General features: G+C 37.7%; 1 protein-coding gene across 1 annotated transcript in view; it reads left to right on the forward strand.

Annotated features, from left to right (window-relative positions):
* RHBDD1 (rhomboid domain containing 1) overlaps positions 1–18,510 on the forward strand; it is a 54,959-nt gene extending 36,449 nt beyond the window's left edge. The window contains exon 7 of the mRNA XM_010568292.1: positions 17,451–18,510. Within this exon, the coding sequence (XP_010566594.1) occupies positions 17,451–17,485 (35 nt within the window). The 3' untranslated portion in view covers positions 17,486–18,510. The remainder of the gene's footprint in view (positions 1–17,450) is intronic.
* The last annotated feature ends 422 nt before the right edge of the window (positions 18,511–18,932 follow it).

The following is an 18,932-nucleotide window of genomic DNA, read 5'->3' on the forward strand; positions in this document are numbered from 1 at the left end:
TGCTTCTTTCTAATTTGCCCTGGATTATAGCACTGTGCTGAGATTACTATATTCAGTATTTAACGTTCTGGATATGATGTCTCTCTTTTGCAATGTAGCACATCTTTCATTTCTTCCATCAAATGCTTGGTACTGTATCTGGTATTTTTGGAAACACCGCCTGAAGGGTTAAATTTCTTTGGTCTTTAGGCAACAAGTTGACAGTGACGTAGTTGTTCTTAGGTTTATTGCTACAAAAGATTTTGAGATAAGAATTTAAATAATTATTAATTTTGTTTGCATTAAAAAGTATATAGTACTGACACAAAGTATTAATTCAGATTTTCATGTTAAAATGTGTCCAGAATGCTGATTTTTTTTTTTCCCCTGTGACTTCCTAAATATGCAAATGCAGCTTTCTTTTGGATGGTTTCCTTCTTGCAAAAGTTTCAACTGCCAAAGACAACTGAAATAGGAAGAAAACACTTTAATAAAGAAATAGTTGAATCTTTGACTGCAGCTAGAGGTGGTTTTCTTACATTCACACCACATCTATTATAAAAGCACGGTTTGCCTATGGAGGTAGAGGCTGTTCTTGGTGTTCTGATCCAAGACTCAGTGATATGAATGGGAGTCTTTTCACTGCCTTCAGTGGTCTCTGGATTTTGGTGGGTTTTTTTTTTCTTTTTTCCTCAGTAACTTGAACTTTTTGTTAAAGGAACAAATGTTGTTCCTTTCACAGTGGGTTTGGCAGAGTCACCTTGCTGGGGAACAGGCAGTTTTGCTTAACAACTGTGGGCATAATTAGAAGAAGCTGGGTGTAGGCTACATAAAAGTACTCTTTTCCACTTTGGAGAAAGTGGTGGTTGCTGTGGAGTGGCTCCAGTCTGCATTGGTGTCTCCATCCATCCATCTGGGTTTCTTAGTCTTGGCATTGGGAAATGGATATTGTTTGGAGTTTCATTGTTGTTATGTGTCTTTGTTAGGCAAGCAGGAATGCACTAAAGAAAAAATGTTTTTTTTTCCAAATGCGATTTTATATATATTAGGATTCTTATGGATGTTAACAAATTTAGGGGATGTTTTTAGTGGTAAACTAAGGTCAGTGAATATGCCTAATCTTAGATTTACCCATGATTTACTATTTTAACTCTTGTTGTTGTATCATTGGATTAATTCTATGGACTGGGTATAGTTTACATTTTGTTCATTGGGACTATCTTAAAAGTGATGTTCTGAACCTTTTTCTGATGTCTGACTGAATAAATTAGTCATTTCTAGTAGTTTGAAGAAACCTATGTATCTCCATATTATGTTTTGTTGGCCAACATCATGGCTGCATCCTTGTGGTCCTAAGGCCAACTCTGTTCTGGTTTTCTCTGCTCTACTTTTTGTTTTCTATCTGGAGTCTCTAGCTTGCATTTAAAAATAAATCTGTAATTATTCTGAGCATTACATAGCTTCCCTGCTGTTGTCAGTCTGCTCTGCAGCAGTAGGTTTTAGGATTATGCTTGAAAGGAATATACGGTACAGTTTTGTCTTTCATATTCAATCTAATGTGACTGCAATCTCATAGACCTATGTAAGCAATCTCAGCTTGCCCTGAAAGCTGGTTGGACATGAGCCAGCTCTGATCAAAAAGTCTTAGTTTCATTAGCTCAAGGAGTTTTGCTAATGCAATTAGTTACATTTAGCAAGCTTAAGTACAGACAGATATGATCCTTTCTGCAAAGGAGTCATTAGACATCATAGCCTCAGTTAGGTATTTTAGATATGGATCACAGAGCATTGCGAGATGGTAGTGAATGTCTGCACTTAAGTCTTTCAGTGACTTGGCAGAGGATATGTAGTACCATTTATATCCTGTAGTACATGAAATGGTGTGGCTAGCACCTAGGTTTGATGAACCTGAAATAATTTAAATCTAGCTCTGAGTCCCTTTTTTCAAAGAGTGAAAAATGGTTATTCGGATCAGCATCACTTGGTACTTTTTGTCTTTATTCATTCAAGTAATTATATAGCTTAAACATTCATTTAGTCAGTTTTTTTAACACATTGCTATGACTGATGATACTATAAAGGATGAATAATGCTTTTATTTAGTACTTTTTAAATCAACTTCATGTGAAGCAATGTTTGGACGGACATTAGAATTTAGCTGAAAAAATAGATATCCAGTTAGGTTTCAGGATACCTTTAACAACAGTTTTAAATGGAAAAATGAAGCCCATTTGCCTTATTTTATTAAAGGAATTACTGTTTGTAATTAAATAATTTGCCAAAATTATTTCTGATCCTGATGGTGTTCAGGATTTTTGGAGCTACTAAGACTCATTAGGTAGCACTTTTACCGTTTTCAGTTATTTGAAGATGAATATAAAGATTTCCTTTTCATTTTCCGCTTTATTTCTTTGGATGAACAAATTAATAACTGAATAAACTGCAATGTAAAATTTTTTAACAGCGTGAAGTCAACAGGAAATTTTTGATATGTTAAAGCAGAAGCTGTTGTCAGATTCTGATCTTAGGATCTGAGCAAGTGGTCTCCATAGCTGTCTGGCTTACCTGTGGCAGTAAGCACTTATTGCTTAATTCTTTGTATTTTAGTTCAAGGTTTCTTTAATAGATTATAAATACAGATCTTACCAAGTATTAATAATTTCAGATAGGCTCTGTAAAGAGGAAATGATATTTAAGTTCTGGGTTTAAAAATTGTCATTTCTTAATGGTCCTTCTAACACCAAACCTCAAGAAATAGCAGTTTAGTTGTCTTGAGAAACTTGATCAAGAAAAAACAAAGGGAATAGTCAAAGAAAAATACAAATGAATACATAACATTGAAAGGTGAGGAGGGGTCAAAGTGGAAAATTGACATAACTTCACAATGCAGTATATACTTCAGAGGGATAAAAGTTGGGAGGAAATAGACTTACACAAATTTAATGTCTTTGTTCATAATAAGTTCTGTTTATTTTGTTGGGATGATGCTCAGGTATCTCAGATAATGGCAGAATAGGCGAGGTCTTACAAAGAGATCTGAATAGACTAGAGAGCAGGGCATTCAGCAACCATAAGAAATTTAACAAGAGCAAGTGTGGGATTCTCCACCTGGGATGGGGTAATCCTGGTTATACGTACAAACTGGGGATGAGAGGCTGGAGAGCAGCCCCATGGAAAGAGATCTGGGAGTTCGGGTTGATGGCAAGTTGAATATGAGTCAACAAGTGTGCCCTGGCAGCCAAAAGGGTCAACCATATCCTGGGGTGCATCAAGCACAGCATAGCTAGCCCATCAAGGGAGGTGATTGTCCCACTCTACACTGCACTGGTGTGGCCCCACTTCGAGTACTGTGTGCAGTTTTGGGTGCCTCAATACAAGAAGGACATCACACTATTAGAGTGTGTCCAGAGGAGGGTGACCAAGATGGTGAAAGGCCTCAAGGGCAAGACTTAAAAGGAGCAGCTGAGGTCACTTGCTTTGTTCAGCTTGGAGAAGAAGATGACTGAAGGATGACCTCATTGCAGCCTATAACCTCCTCACGGAGGGCAGCGGGGGGGGGGCGGGCAGGAGAGGTGCTGATCTCCTCTTTCTGGTGACCCATGATAGGACATGAGGAAATGGAATGAAGCTGCATCAGGGGAAGCTCAGATTGGACATTAGGAAAAGGCTCTTCGCTGAGAGGGTGGTCGGTCACTGGAACAGGCTCCCCAGGGAAATGGTCACGACACCAAGCCTGTCAGAGTTCAGGGAATGTCTGGACGATGCTTTTACTCATATGGTTTAGTTTTAGGAAGTCCTGTGAGGAGCAGGGAGTTGGACTCGATGATCCTTATGGGTCCTGTCCAACTGAAGATATTCTAAGAGGTTGCAGTAGACCAGAAAGGGGTAAACATGGTGTTCATCTAGGATGAGGGAAGGAGGCAAGGTTTTATATAAGCCAGGCAGCTTAAATTTCCAGAAAAATGCACTATAAAAGCCTGGAAAAGTTACAGGTAGGTAAGTAACAGGGCTGCATGGATTTGCTATGGCAGTTAGTCGTAGCAAACTAGTCTGAATAAAGGGATATGGATTGTGTATATAAGGGAGAAACTATGTGAGTTGGGCTGTGTGTGCAACCAGTGTGGCCTTTGCTACTATCTTGTGCAGTATTCTAAAAATAAGCGATGGAAATATGGCTTTGATTATACTGTTAGGTGGGTGTAAAATTAATTAGAAAAGCATGTGCTGAAGCATGGTTATATGCAATGGTCTGCCCTGTGTGCAGTTCTACTTTTGTTTGCAATGTGGATGATGTAATGCAATTGGAAGTATCACCTGATACCAGCTCAGGAAGGCTGCAGAAACACTGGAACACAGGAGGAGAATTAAGAGTTAACTTGGCAAATTGGAAGGCTGTCTCAAAAAAAGATAGAAGTAATTCTGTTTGAAGTTCTCCATGCTAGTAGATATAACCCATGACCTAACATAGATGAACAATGTCATGTTAGATAACATTTGCCTCACTGTCAATCTGTGAATAGGGATGTTATGTGCAAACACGTGCTTCTGTGCTGTTCAGTACTAATAAGACCTTACATGTAGCACTGCATCAAGTTTTTAGTACTTCTTTGGAAAAAGGATGGGAAGCATCTGGAGAGTCAGAGGGGGAAAGCAGTAAGAATTAAGTGGAGATCTAGAAAACATAACTGAAAAGAACATGTAGTATGAGATAGGAGGCAGAGGGCAGTTGGTTTATAGAAGATACCTGATAATACACAAGTCTTAAATACATGAAAAGTAGCTGCAAAGAGGAAGGGAATGTAAATCTATTACAATTTATAAAACAACAAATAAAGGTGTTATTTCATCAGTGGAAATTTAAGTTAGATGTTAATAATGATAAATAATGGAATAAATTGGCAAACAATTGGCAAAAACCCTCCATCCTGCAAGGGTTTTAAGGTTAAACAGAGGTTTCTCATGAATGTGACAAAGGTAACTGACTGTGGCGTAGGGCATGAAGATGGACTAGATGATCATTTGGGTTCTTTGTAGCTCTGGTTTCTATGGTTCTAGCAATAAATTATGCTTCATTTTACAATCAAATCACTTTGAACTACAAGTTATATATAGGTTTAGCTAAAAAACTTGAAAGACCTGACAACTTGGAAAAGAATTTTTAGAGGGTTTAGTGACTAAGGAAGAAGAATACCATAGAACAGTGCAAGGGTATCTTCCTAGCAGCTAATTGCATTAAGCTGTGGAAAAATCTCTGAGGGAATGAGGAATATACCAGCTAAATTATTTAAAACCGGTTTAGTTGAGGTATTTTTTAAAACCAGTTTAGTCAAGCTATAAAAAGAAGACTAGGGGGTAGGTTTCAGAATTAGTAAGTCTCCTAGTGTGACTCTTAAGTTATCTTTATGCTCATTTTTCACCGAGTCATCATGCACATTAGCCATATCAAACAGGGGACTTCTTATTAAAGTATGCAATGTTAATCAATGAAATGTAAGTATTCTTTTTTTTTAACTATTGAGCAGGGGAGCTTTGTGTTTGGGTTCTTTTCTGGTCTTGTTTTTAGGATCCAGAAAGGACCAGAACTTCCCTGTGAGCTTTACAATTTAGAAGCATTGAACCAAGTATTGTAACATCACAAAAATATTTGCCAAGAATAGGCATGTTTTACACTGGTAAGGACATAACTTGTGCGTAACTTCATAATTTTCAGCAACTGTGTAGGGGTGATGAAATTTCATTTGCATTTATTCCTTCTTTTTGCCAGGAGAAACTTTTAGCCTTTTCAGTTCTATTTTGTGCAACTCCTTATCCTGTTTGTTTTTTTCTTGCTCTACTCTTTGTCTTAGATCTCATTTTTAGTGCTTTACTTCACTGTATTTTTGACAGTGTTCTTTACTTGATATGTGTAACTTACTGTAAAAACAGTCCAGGACAATAAAATACAGGTCATGTGAATAGCAAAATAGTCACTTAAGTAATTTTATGAAGTAACGAATGCCTAAATATCATTTGGAGGATGGAATTGGAAAATATGTCTAAACACTAGTGAATACGTGCTAACAAACCAACCAAGGGAAGAAACTGCATAGAAAAGAGTATGGAATAACATGAGGATTCCAATTCTAGTTTTTTCAGTGAAGGATGTATCGCAGATGCTTGAAATAGATGAACATAAATTAAAGAAATAAGGAAAAGGATACTTTGCTATTTGCAGCTGAACAAAAGACTTCTACTATATTATGGTAATTATACAGCCTACCTGAAATTCTTCTTGTAAATGAAGTTGTTCTTAGATTTCTTCTTAATACTCTGAAGAGGAATAGATGTCTGTCTGTCAGCCTAAAGATAGGTTAAGTAGCATGTCTATATAGGTCAAGGTTTTTTTGAGTTGGTTAGCAAATCCTTTTCAATACTTCAGAATGAAAGATATATTTGATTTTACGTATCAACCATTTTAAGTTTAATATTAAGTTTAGCCTTGTTTAGGAGAATTAACATCTGGAGAATTATTAGATGGTTGGAAAATGCAGTGAGATTATTTTATGTTATCTCTTCTGTAGTATTTTCAGTATCCAGCTAAACGGTAGCTGGAGGTAGCTGTAAAACTAACCCCCTTAGTTCTTTTCTGAAGGGCATCAAGTCCAGCACTGGTCTATATCCTCTTACTTCTTCATTGTAGTGTTAATTTGTTGCAAACATGTGATTGGACTGTGCAATAAGCATTTGGCTTAGGCTGAGGCAGTGATTGACTGATGCCTTCTAAAAATGTTACCAATGTGCTTTTAAGAACTTTTGTTACTTTAACAAGTGTTTGTTATTTTGGTGATATGTCTACAGCAAAGGTAAATTTAAAAATCCTCATGTATGAAGGGATTAAGATACCCATATTAAGTTTTAGCCTACTGTATGGGGTTTGCGTGGTGGGGTTTTGGTAGTGGAGTAGGGGGATACAGAGGTGGCTCCTGTAAGAAGCCCCTAGAAGCTTCCCTGGCTCCAAGTCAGACCCACTGCCGGCCAAGGCCAGCCCCATCAGTGATGGTGGTAGCGCCTCTGCAATAATGTATTTAAGAAGGGAAAGGGAAAACCTGCAGGGGAGAGAGGAATGGGATATGCGAGAGCAACAGCCCTGCAGACTCAAAGGTCAGTGAAGGAGGAAGGGGAGGAGATGGTCCAGGCGCCGGAGCAGAGATTCCCCTGCAGCCCGTGGGGAAGACCATGGTGAGGCAGGCTGTCCCCCTGCAGTCCATGGAGGTCCACGGTGGAGCAGATACCCTCCTGCAGCCTGGGGAGGACCCCACACTGGAGCAGGTGGGTGCCCGAAGGAGGCTGTGACCCCGTGGGAAGCCCATGCTGGAGCAGGCTGTTCCTGAAGGACTGCACCCTGTGGAAGGGGACCCATGCTGGAGCAGTTTGTGAAGAACTGCAGCCCGTGGGAAGGACCCACGTTGGAGAAGTTCGTGGAGGACTGTCTCCTGTGGGCAGGACCCCAGGCTGGAACAGGGAAAGAGTGTGAGGAGTCCTCCCTTGAGGAAGGAGTGGCAGAGACAATGTGTGATGAAGTGACTGCAACCCCCATTCCCCGTCCCCCTGTGCCATGGTGGGGGAGGAGGTAGAGAACTAGGGAGTAAAGTTAAGCCTGGGAAGAAGGGGGGGGGGGTAGGTGTTTTAAGATTTAGTTTTTATTTCTCATTATCCTACTCTGATTTGATTGGTAACTAAATTGATTTTTTTTTTTCCCCCCAAGTTGAGTCTGTTTTGCCTGTAAACATAATTGGTGAGTGATCCCTCCCTGTTCTTGTAACAAAAGGCTCCTGGGTTGAGACATTTTCTCCTCCCCATCCCACAGGGGCAGAGGGGGAGCAGTGAGCGGGTGGCTGTGTGGTACTTTGTTGCCGGCTTGGCCTAAACCATGGCACCATATCTTCTGCTAACCAAAACAAAATTATCAGACCTTTTGGAGGGAATGGTTTCTCAATTTTATCATATCTTTTAAAAATAAGAGAAGGAGACTCTGTGTTCAAGATCGATCTCACTTGCTCTTCTAATAATCCAGTTGTATCTGGATTCATTGTATATTACTTTCCTTCTAACTTAATTAGCCACACCTAATTTCCTGCTAGTTTGATTTTTCGTTTGTCAGCCATTCCAAAGCACAGCAACAGTAGTTAGACTTCTGTTTCTTCTCTTCACCAGTTTGTTATGTTCAAGTCTGTAGATCAGGAATATTGGCACCAGTTCCAGGAAGAATAGTTTGCTTCAGAGCATGACAGAATTCATACATTGAGAGAAACTTAAAGGCCAGTGTTAAAAACAATAGCACAGGCTATTAAATGTGGTCTACTTGGAGCTGAGTGGGAAAAAATTGGACAGTGATAAGTGCTAAAAGCCAAATCTGTCAGACCATATAGCATGTCTGCATTTTCCAGAGGGAAGGAGATGAGGGAATAAAAGCAGATTTGCCATTTTGTAGTTTTTTAATCTATTGTAGTTCCTGTCTGATTTCTAGTGCAAAACAAAACAGTGAAAAGGCTGCTGTGAGCGTTTTGTTTGCTTCAGCTCTTTCTGGAAGCCTCCTAGTCCTTCTAAAGTATGGGAGGAGGAAAAATTACGTTGCATATGCACTGGCTTTCCTTAGGATTCTCTGTACAACTCAATAAATCAGAAGGTAGTTGGTAAAACTAACTTTAAGACTTGGCTACTAATTGGCTGGAAGATATGAAAGAACTATAGCAACACCAGGCATTTGACTCTAGCTTCTCCCTGCCTTCCAGTTTACTTCTTCCAATTCCATATGCATCAAAAATACCTGGTTGATTATGCATAAAAATTATATGTTTGGATGTTTATAAGCTGAGAGAACTCTCATCTTAAACATTGGTATTTTGTATTAAAAAGCAAGGTATATCAGGTGTTACAGCACAGAGACTGCAATGTAGTACATTTTATGTAATCCATAGCATGCCCAAGAGCAGTTTGTGAATTTTAATTACATCCTGGCATTATAACATAGTTAGCAGGGCTGTACTGTTTATGGAAGAAATGCATTATATAAAACTGGTATAAATGAAAGCCAAGCAAGTGTTGGAAGTTGATACGACATCTGATCAAGTATTTTCAAACTGCTATTGCTTAGTAGTATCGATAAATAAACTGTAAATCCTCTGCACCTATTTTAACAATCTTTATCTGTTTCTTGAAGGATGTCATTCTAGGACCCCCAAAGGACATCAGTAGCACTTTTATCGAGGAGGTCTGTACTGGAGGTTCCATTTGTGGGCATCTTCCCACACATTTTTTCATATTCCCATTCTCTTCATTTCAGGAGGAGAAAAGTAACCTTCTTTTGGGGAGCCACAGGAAGGTTACCTGAGGGTAGAGAGACAGATGCTCTATACTGTCTGTATTTCCTAGAAGAAAGGTTTGAAGGGGCTGAACAGACAGCCTGGCTTTGGTGACTGTGTAAGCTGTCTTTAGACTCGAAAGTTCCTAGAAAAAGGATTGGAAGAGCTTGCCAGATCTGTGAGCTCTTAGGCCAATGAATACAGCATTTCTCTTACTCTTTTGACAATGACAGTAGGTACAGATCCTGGCAATCTGTTATGTAATCAAATGACATGATAATAAAGAAGATGTAATGAAGCAATTAAGCTGTATAAAATGGAGATGTCTACATGAGATTACTCTAACAGTCCTGCATCTGTGAGGACCCAAGCTAACAGTTTGAATGAGCGATTTGTTGGCTGCAGAAAACATTGTTTCAAGAAAAAGGAGAAATCCTGCAATGACTTTGCTACGGACTACAACAATACCTGAACCTTGGTTCTGCTAAAGGTAGACTTCCTCTCTTTCACACCTGTCAAAGGATGGTAAAATCAAAGCTAGGATTATCTTTGTGTACACTTGGACATGGAATGATAGTATCTGAGGCACCTGTCAAGGGCTCTCCTCTGGGCACAGACCAGTCTTTTCATCCAGATCAGAGCGCTCTACATTTTGGTTAGCTGTATGGTACTCACTGTGTTGAAAAGAGCTTATTGCTTGTCTGTGATTATCTTCTACAGCAAAGCTTCTACAAAAGTAAGAGGTTTTTGGAAATGAGAAGTGTTTGGTTTTTGTATGGGTATGTAAGTGTTTGTATAGTGTGCTTTTTTTTTGTATGGGTACCACATTCACTGGTGCCAGGGCAGATAGCGATACTGAAAGTTGTAAGCTATTCAGCCAAAATATTCTAGATTCTTCTTTAACGCAACTAAAGCTAGCATGAAAAAGAAATACAGACGAGCTGCTTTGTAATACCATCGCTACTTATTTGCTACACTCACCTTCTTTTATCTAGCAACATCAGTATTTATCAAGGACCTAATTGCCTATTTCTGCCAGTCAGACTTTCACAGTTTGGTAGCTTGATAAATTCTTCCTGAAGCTTACAGAAGGTCTCCTGCAAATTGTATTATCTAACCTAAAACTAAGGCCATTACTTCAGAGAGGAGGAAAAACAAAGTGAGTATGTTTGATGTAACACTTCTGTGGCTTGTACTACAAACAGAACTAAAATCCCCTGTGGAGATTTTGTCTGTTTGGCTCAGCTGTTAAGATGACCCGCTGATTTTTCTTCCTTATGCCACATTTCATGCAGAGGAGCAAAAAAATGCAGACTTCACACATATTCTACAGGTATTATTATTACACTGAGAGCATGGCATGTTTCAAATTGTCCTTACATCTGTTCTTGAGGATTAGAGGGCAGTGTATAGGTGAAGACTAAATGGATGGCTCGTTTGTACTGCCAGCTGGCTGCATAAGTTTTGCTTTGCTGTTGAACAAGGCTTGCTGTGCCACAGCCATATCAGTCTCCGATGTTTCTGTGAAATCTGTGTGCTGCTTTGTGGAGTGGTCTGCTTGCATTTGCAGTGAGTTTGGCTGGAGGTTCACATGTCATATTCAGAAGAGCAGTTCTGAATTATGTTACACTGATGTATCTAGAACGTCTATTTCCAATGATGTTGGGTATGTCCTTTCACCTGTGTGCTTTCTTTGGGAAACAGGAGTTGTCTTTGGGTTTGGGTTTTTGTTGTTGGTTTTAAATTTTTTTTTCCTAGTATCGACTGATACTGGAAAAACTGATGCTTTTCTTCACATTTGAAGGCTTGCTATTTCCATCAAAATATTCTAAGTGATGAATTGTTGGCACTAATGATGTTAGTTTCTTCAGCTCTTCCTATCTGCTCTTCTAGATTATGCACCTCGTGATTGTATTTTAGTACTTGAAGTGCTGAGAATGTGTGAAAAAGATCTGGGGCAGGGGGCCTTGAGCTCATCATCGTTACAGTGAAAGGCCTCAAAGAGGGTGTTGTGCATGTCCAAGGGTGACAGCATTGTATTGCAGATGTATAAAATGAGAAAAACACTAGACAAATTTTACTTAATAACAAGATAGGCAAAATGTAAAGGATTCTTGTATAGAAGATAGCTGTGTTAGCTGTTCAGCTTCAGGGTTGAGATGTCAGTTATGCAGTTCGTCTTGTCAGGACACATTTTGCTGCAAAGCACTGTATACAGTAGCAAGTTGAATTCTGAATTTAGGACTGGTTTAGTAAAGAAAAAAGTATATATATGTATTCTAGTGGCTTTCACTTTGCTTTCCTTTTGATGAAACCTGATGTGACAGAAACTGCTAGATGCTGGCAAATAATCCCTGGGTTTCAAACCAGCCAGACAATAAACAACTGTATAATATTCAGTGCAGCAGCTTCACTAGAGCCCATCTGTTTAAAAATAACCCTAATTCCGCTTACAAGGCGGAATACTTTGTTGGCTGGAGTTCGTCCTCGTTTCCGTGGCGGCCTGCGTGGCTCCGGTGCCATCTGCCACGTGCGTGAGCTGTGGCCTGGGGCCCGGCTGCGGCACCCGTCCGGCGCCCGCCGCCCGCCCGCCCAGGGGCGGCACAAGGGTCTAAGGCGCGCTACTTAATCACCTTCTTGCTTGATAATGGAGTCTGAGGCGCACGATTGAAAGCGTAAATTTAATATTGCAAGCTAATATATGCCTTCTCTCCTTCGGTTTTGTTTCTTAAAGGAGGAGAGAAGCGGTGGCCCAGTTGCAGCTGTCATCTTGGGCATCCTTTACTACAACCTATGGATCTGCATGGGTTATAAGTTCTATTATTTGACTATTAAACTGCTCCTCAAGCATCTTTCTCCATATTGCTTAAAACAATTTGGTGTGTAATGCTCTCCAGCTTCTTTGCTTTTTACTACAAGATGATTACAACTTTCAAAATGATGCTTCAAATGTGAAACTCTGGAAAAGATAAGGCTTAAGCCTAGGTCGGATGAACTCATGCCTCTTTGCTGACTTCTCTTCTGTTTCTAACATTTGTTTTTTGTGACTAGAATTAGTTTCTGGTGGATAGGGCACTTCTGGAGATTGACCGTGTTGGTGATTTGGTATAAAGCATGCTGTGAATGGTCACAGTAGAAATTCCTGCTGTTTGTCCAGTAGTGATAGCTGCCTGTGCTTTTTTAATATCCATAGCATATGGAAGAATAAACACAAAATTAAAGACTTTTTTTCTGTGGTTATGCCTTATTTTTTTCCAATATACTGTGCAATGGATATAGCAACAGAAGCCAAAATTTTTTGAATATTCAAGTTTTCATCAATTTTTCTTTTTAACAAAATAAACGTGATTTAATTGAAGAATGAACAAGAATAATAATCTGTTGCTCTCCTGATTGTCCACTAAAAGTACTCAGTATGATAGTACTTAATTTGAAATAATCTTTTACTTGCAAATGACCTGTTAGAAGTAACTTGAACTATTCAGCATCAGTTCAGTGATGAAATAGAAGTTCAGAGTTTACTTCACCTCAAATATGAATCCGTAGGGCACATTGAAACATTTATTAAGTTTCCTTCTGCTATCATAAGGTCTCTAAGGAAGTTTTGGGCATTATCAGCTGTTGTAATTCAGTAGCGCCCAGAATTGCATGAGAACAGAACTGAAATACATGTGTATTGCAGAGTTAAGTCTTTCATTTGAAAGACTTATATCCACTAAGAAAGTCCTAACTCCTTGCATTTATTGTTGGTTGAGTTTGTTATGGGCTGTCTCTGTTTGTATAGAATTTGGAATATACTTTCTTATTCTAAACCAGAAGTATCATTCAATGAGATCTTTATAGGCAATGAGTATCTGCTGTGTCAGAATTTCTGAATTGAGATAGTTGTTTGTTTGCAATTTGTTAATTATAAAAATTAAAGCAGTTAATAGAACTTAAGATATAAACCAGAAGTTTTTCTTAGGAATCAGAAGAACCAATATTGGGTGCAAAATTTTCAGTGCAAAGTCTCCAATAGCCAGTAAGGTGTGGCTAATAGTCTCATATGAAATACATTTTTCTTTCTGCATTATCAGATCGGGCAGCTGCATTTTTAAAATGACTGTGTTGAACATGCCTGTAATTTGATTCCAAAACTTGGAACTTTGACTGGAACCAAGAGAGTATAACAAACTCTCTCATTTCTTGAGGGATTCCTCTGGTTAATTATATCTTTTGACTTGAGAAGGCTTCTGCTCAATTGTTATTATTTTTCTGTATCCAAGAAAAAGGGTGCAAATTTGAGTAACAATCTGCAAATCTGTGTTGGATTTTTTTAACTAGTAAGAATCATCTCATGTGTCAGCAAAAATAATTTTACAGCCTTCTTTCCAAAATTGTTGTCATGGTTACTATACAAGCACTTCCTCATGTAAATCTTGACGTAGATCAGGTGCTGAAGGAAAACCAGGAAGGGAGAATGGGCAAACGCGCTCAGTGTCAGCACTGGCAGTCCAAGTTGATGAGCTGTGTGCGACTCTGCTGAGTGCAAAACATTCTCACTTTTCTCAGCTGAGATGCTTGCTCATTCATAGTGGGGAAAAAAATATGTTAAAAAGGGAGGAAAATCAGTGCTGTCACCTTCATTTCAGACTGTGTGTCTGTGAATAATCAAATTTCTGATTTTGACATGCTGGGTAACCTTTGAACCAATGCTTAATGCATTATACATTATACCTATGGGGGACTATAGGTTGCAGAGTGATGTACTGTAATGCCTGACTACAGTAAGTATTTTAGGCATGATAAGCATATTTATTTAACACGTGGCTGAAAATGTTTAAGTTTATTAAAGCTTTATCTGTATTACACTAATACAGGTTTAGTTAAACCAGTTGCAATTACAGTGATTTTCTTGTTTTGGTCCAAAGTCCTATAACTGTAAACTTTAGTAACACCCCCCCACTCCCCTCACCCCTCCTCAAGTGACGGGAAAGGTGTGGGGGGTCTCAAGTCTTCCATATTCACAGAACACAGTTCTAGTTCACAATAAAATTAATTTACAAATATGCAATGTAAGGGTTAGTATTTTATTCTAACTTTTTTGTACTATATCCCTTGGTTTTGTTTATCATCTGGTGTTACTGCAGTTTTTTTAAAATACTTTAAATATAGTCTTAAAATCAATTAGTCCTGAAGTTTTTTGCTGGTGTGTTGAAAAGATTGTGTTCATTTCTTGCATGTAAGTCCAGGTGTTGTTTCAGTACTAGCAGTGGCCTAATTGCTATTTCTGAACCCTGTGGCTTATAAATATTTTGGTTAGATACAGGTTTTATTTCATTAATATTTCTATTATAATTAAAAAAAATGTGTCAGAGAACTATTTTGAGTGAAAGGATAATTTAAAAATACACATACATACATAAATACTTGTATTTAAACCTTCACATCCAGACAACTTCATTCCTCACCATTTTGTTTGACATAAAGTAATATATTTTCTTGAACATAAAGCGTTTCAAAATGCATTGTCAGTCTTTTATTTTTGGGTCAACATATAAAGAAGCATTTTGCATATTTTTTTTAAACATCTCTTGATTTCTAGTGATTATTAAAGCACATTTATATGTGTTGAGCATATTTTATGGGGACTCTGGCAGTACTCAACTGTATAAGTGGTGTCTGATTTCTTAGACAAAAACTAACCAAGGATGCTATATAGAAAAATAAATGTTTCAATGAGAAACCTTGATATTTGACAATATCACTACACAAAAATAATTTTAAAAATGCAAATGTTTTCCCAATTATGATTATTAAAAAAAAATATATCAAACTTCAGCATTACAATGCAGTTTTGACCATGTATGGTGCAGCCATTTGTACAATCAGGGTGTTGACTATATTACTCTTCATATATCAAAATTTATCTTTCAGCTGTTTTTAATAATTATCTTTAAAGTATACCCATCAAAAGTCAAAATATAAGGAAAATACTAGGCATTTTAATTGGTGTTATATTATTATATAAACAACACATGAAAAGCCCTTTATTTGCCCATTTTCTTTTCCATTTATTCACCCTAGATATTACATACCATTAAAAAAAAAAATCAGTGATTTTTCTCATGAATTTTCTTGCCATGACAACATAAACATCGTTGAGAATGTTATGAATTCAGTGTTATTTAACAATTTCTTCACTTACAGATGATAAGATAAATATATTGATATATTCATTTGTATTCCACTATGTGTCTCCAATTCATAAATACTGACTTCAAAAGATTTATTCAGCTTTCTGAGGCCTTTTAAATTTTTTGTCTAGACATATTTCTGCACTATTATGAAAGGATCTGATGTCTACTGACCACCTTGATTTATGCCTTCCAATTTGAAGCTGTTGGGGTTTTTAATTTCTAAATGAATATTCATTGGATTACAAAATACTGTAAGCCAGTGCTTTTTCTCAGCTTGTGGTCAATAGGACACAGTAAAACAACTATGTGTCTTTTCTTTTCAAACAAACCTTCCTGTATTAGAAACAAAGTAAAATGAGGGAAAATAAATGTAGTAAATGAACATTTAGTTCAGCTTCATATTTTTTTGTTAATGGAAACTGTTCTGCCCATGCTGCAGATTATATTAACTAGGGTTTTTTTAGACAAGGAGATTGCTCCTGGATTTAAGAATAAAATGGAGAAGCATTGCAGTTAATGTTACCTGTGCCAAGCTCTTTGACTTCCAATACATGTTAGCTTTCTATAATATTTTGAACAATATTTGTCAAATAATGACGTAGTGTTTTCAGAGGCAGAGTAACAGATTAAATATTTGTTAAATTTGTCTCTAGCAAGTTGAGACACAGGGACAAGCTGAAGATAAAATACTAAAATATACATTAAATTAATTTCCTGCATGTTAATACAAATTTGAAAAATCCTTTTAAATAGTGCATCTCATTTTATAAACATTTATGTTAACATTGCTGCCTATCAGAGTTTGAGCAGCTATAGTTATCTCTGGAAGTATTTTCAAAGAGTTTGACTTTTTGGCAAGCAAAAAAGGAAAATTATGAACATGTTCTAATATTTTCACAAAACTGTGCATTTATTGGTGAGTACTCTACAAACTGAAATTGTAATTGGATAAGAAACTAACAGAGGGTCTTCGTAAGCTGGACTGCCTGACTTCATGTCATGTAAACAGGCGTAATGTGTTTGTTATAAACAATTTCTGATACAGGATACAGCTGTACTTGAAATTCATCTTGAAAATGACCATGATAGTACAATACTTACTTTTGTTTTTCCATATTCACTTTTGCTAATTTAAATGAGATCCTGAGGTGAAAGCTTAAAAAAATACTGAATGTTACAGAGACTGTTGTGTTATCTTTAAAGCTATTTTGCTTATCCTTAACACTGTACCTATGCTTAGAAGGCAGTCTCTCATTTTTTTTTCCCAGAGACCTTCAGCTGAGGTGGTGTGTAACCACAACCTCTTAATTGTTTCTTTGCTTGGTGACTTAATGTGAATTCTGAAGAGCTGCTGGAATAGCCTGTTCTTGTCTTCTCTTGGGGTGCCAGGGAAGACAATCCTCAGTCTTGGTGTACTATTTCTGCTCAGATTAATTTGCTTACAGTTCTCTGTAGCGGAGCTGCCACATGTAGTTTATTTCTGAAATTGCTTGGTGCCAGCTAAGGATGGGAGTTGTATGTGCATCTGGTATGGGTTAGCACATGTTGGACTGCAATACTAAAAGCAAAAACAAAAGCTTATTTTGCCAGAAGTAACTACTGAGGATGTTTAAGTAGTTTAACAATCTGGAGTTTACTGTGTAAAGTAGGGATTGTGAAAAATGTGAACTCCCAGGTTAATACTTGTTAGATGTTTGGGTGTTCTTTTGGTAGTGGTTGGCGGTTTGTTTTTTTGGGTTGGGTTTTTTTTGGTTGGTTTTGGTTTTTCTTTTATTTATTTCAGTGTCTTTAAGAGCAGTTGCTGGAAGTTGTGGTTGCCCTGAAACCATCAGAATTGGAAACATTCAAGTCCCCGTTTCCTTGTGTTGTGATGCTTTGGATTACAGGATATATGTGCATTTTTCTCGTATTACAGAACAAAATAACAATTGTTTTTCATTGTATCTTGCAGATTTTGGTGGAGCAGTGTATAATAATGAGCAGTGACCCTATGGTTTTTGGTTTCCACCTGAGCAGCATTCAGAAGAGGAAATAAGAAGGCAAAGGCTTTGTAGGTTTGAGAGACAATGAAATTGACAGGTGTTGATGTAAATTGTAAAGTGTTATTCTGAGTTATGAAAATATTTGCAGATTTATTTGTAATATGCAGATTCGCTGTTATATTTTTCCAGTTTTTTAGTACTAGTTGCAAAACTACAGAGGATTTCTGTGAGTTCAGGCTCAAAATTAGAACATGCATAAAAAGTGTGAGACAGGAATCAAAATGTCATCTTTGGTAGTCTCCATCCTAATGCACCTTAAATATGGAAGATGACTGATGTTTTTACCAAACTGTCTTTTTTCTTAAGTTCTTGAAGCTACACAAAAGAATTCCTTGGCTTTTTGACTGCTGGTATTCCTAGACAACAGGTTTTCTTCATCCATCACAGATGAAAAAAACATTACTTTTTTTATACAGTTGTAAAGCTATGCAATTTTTCCTTACAAACTTGTCTCTGTTCATGATGACCAATTGTTTTGGGGATTGGCATGTGAAATGTCACTTGAAAAGACTGCTTTGATGACAACAGCTATATCATATGAGACCAGGCTTAAGCTTTTCAGCAGTCTTGCAAACTGTGTGAAAAAATAGTTGCAGCTATTCTTACCCTAAGGAGTTACTTAATACACCTTAGTGTTGCAGTCTTCCTTAAAACATGCTATTTTATCTAGAGCTTGTATGTGATAAAAAATAGTTGTAACTACTTACTATTTCCTAAAGCTTTTCTTAATATTTATGTTTGAAATAAAAAGCTTCCTTTTAGAGTTGAAATAACATGTTAGGAGTTTTATGAAGAGGGAGGTGGATATGCCATACAAAGAATATATTTATTTAGTAACTTATACTTTTTCAAAGAATCTATTTCCCCTTTAAAGAAGGCTTGGAAATTGTATCATGTATATGCTATATATATATAGCTATGACTTAGTCGCCATCACAGAAACATGGTGGGATGACTTCCATGACTGGAGTGCTGCAGTGGATGGCTATAAGCTCTTCAGAAGGGACAGGCAAGGAAGGAGAGGTGGTGGGGTGGCTCTCTATGTTAGGGAGTGTTTTGATTGTACAGAGCTTCACGATTGTGATGATAAAGTTGAGTGTTTATGGATAAGGATGGGAGGGAAGGCCAACAAGGCAGATATCATGCTGGGAGTCTGTTACAGACCACCCAACCAGGTTGAACAGACAGATGAAACGTTCTACAAGCGGCTGGCAGTAGTCTCAGAATCAAGTGCCCTTGTTCTCGTGGGGGACTTCAACTTTCTGGACGTCTGCTGGAAGTACAACATGGCAGAGAGCAAGCAGTCTAGGAGGTTCCTGGAGTGTGTGGAAGATAACTTCCCGACACAGCTGGTAGGTGAGCCTACCAGGGGAGGAGCCTTGCTAGACCTA

The sequence above is a fragment of the Haliaeetus leucocephalus genome, unplaced genomic scaffold (genome assembly GCF_000737465.1).
Source record: "Haliaeetus leucocephalus isolate CR32 unplaced genomic scaffold, Haliaeetus_leucocephalus-4.0 Scaffold240, whole genome shotgun sequence".
Classification (NCBI taxonomy): Eukaryota; Metazoa; Chordata; class Aves; order Accipitriformes; family Accipitridae; genus Haliaeetus; species Haliaeetus leucocephalus.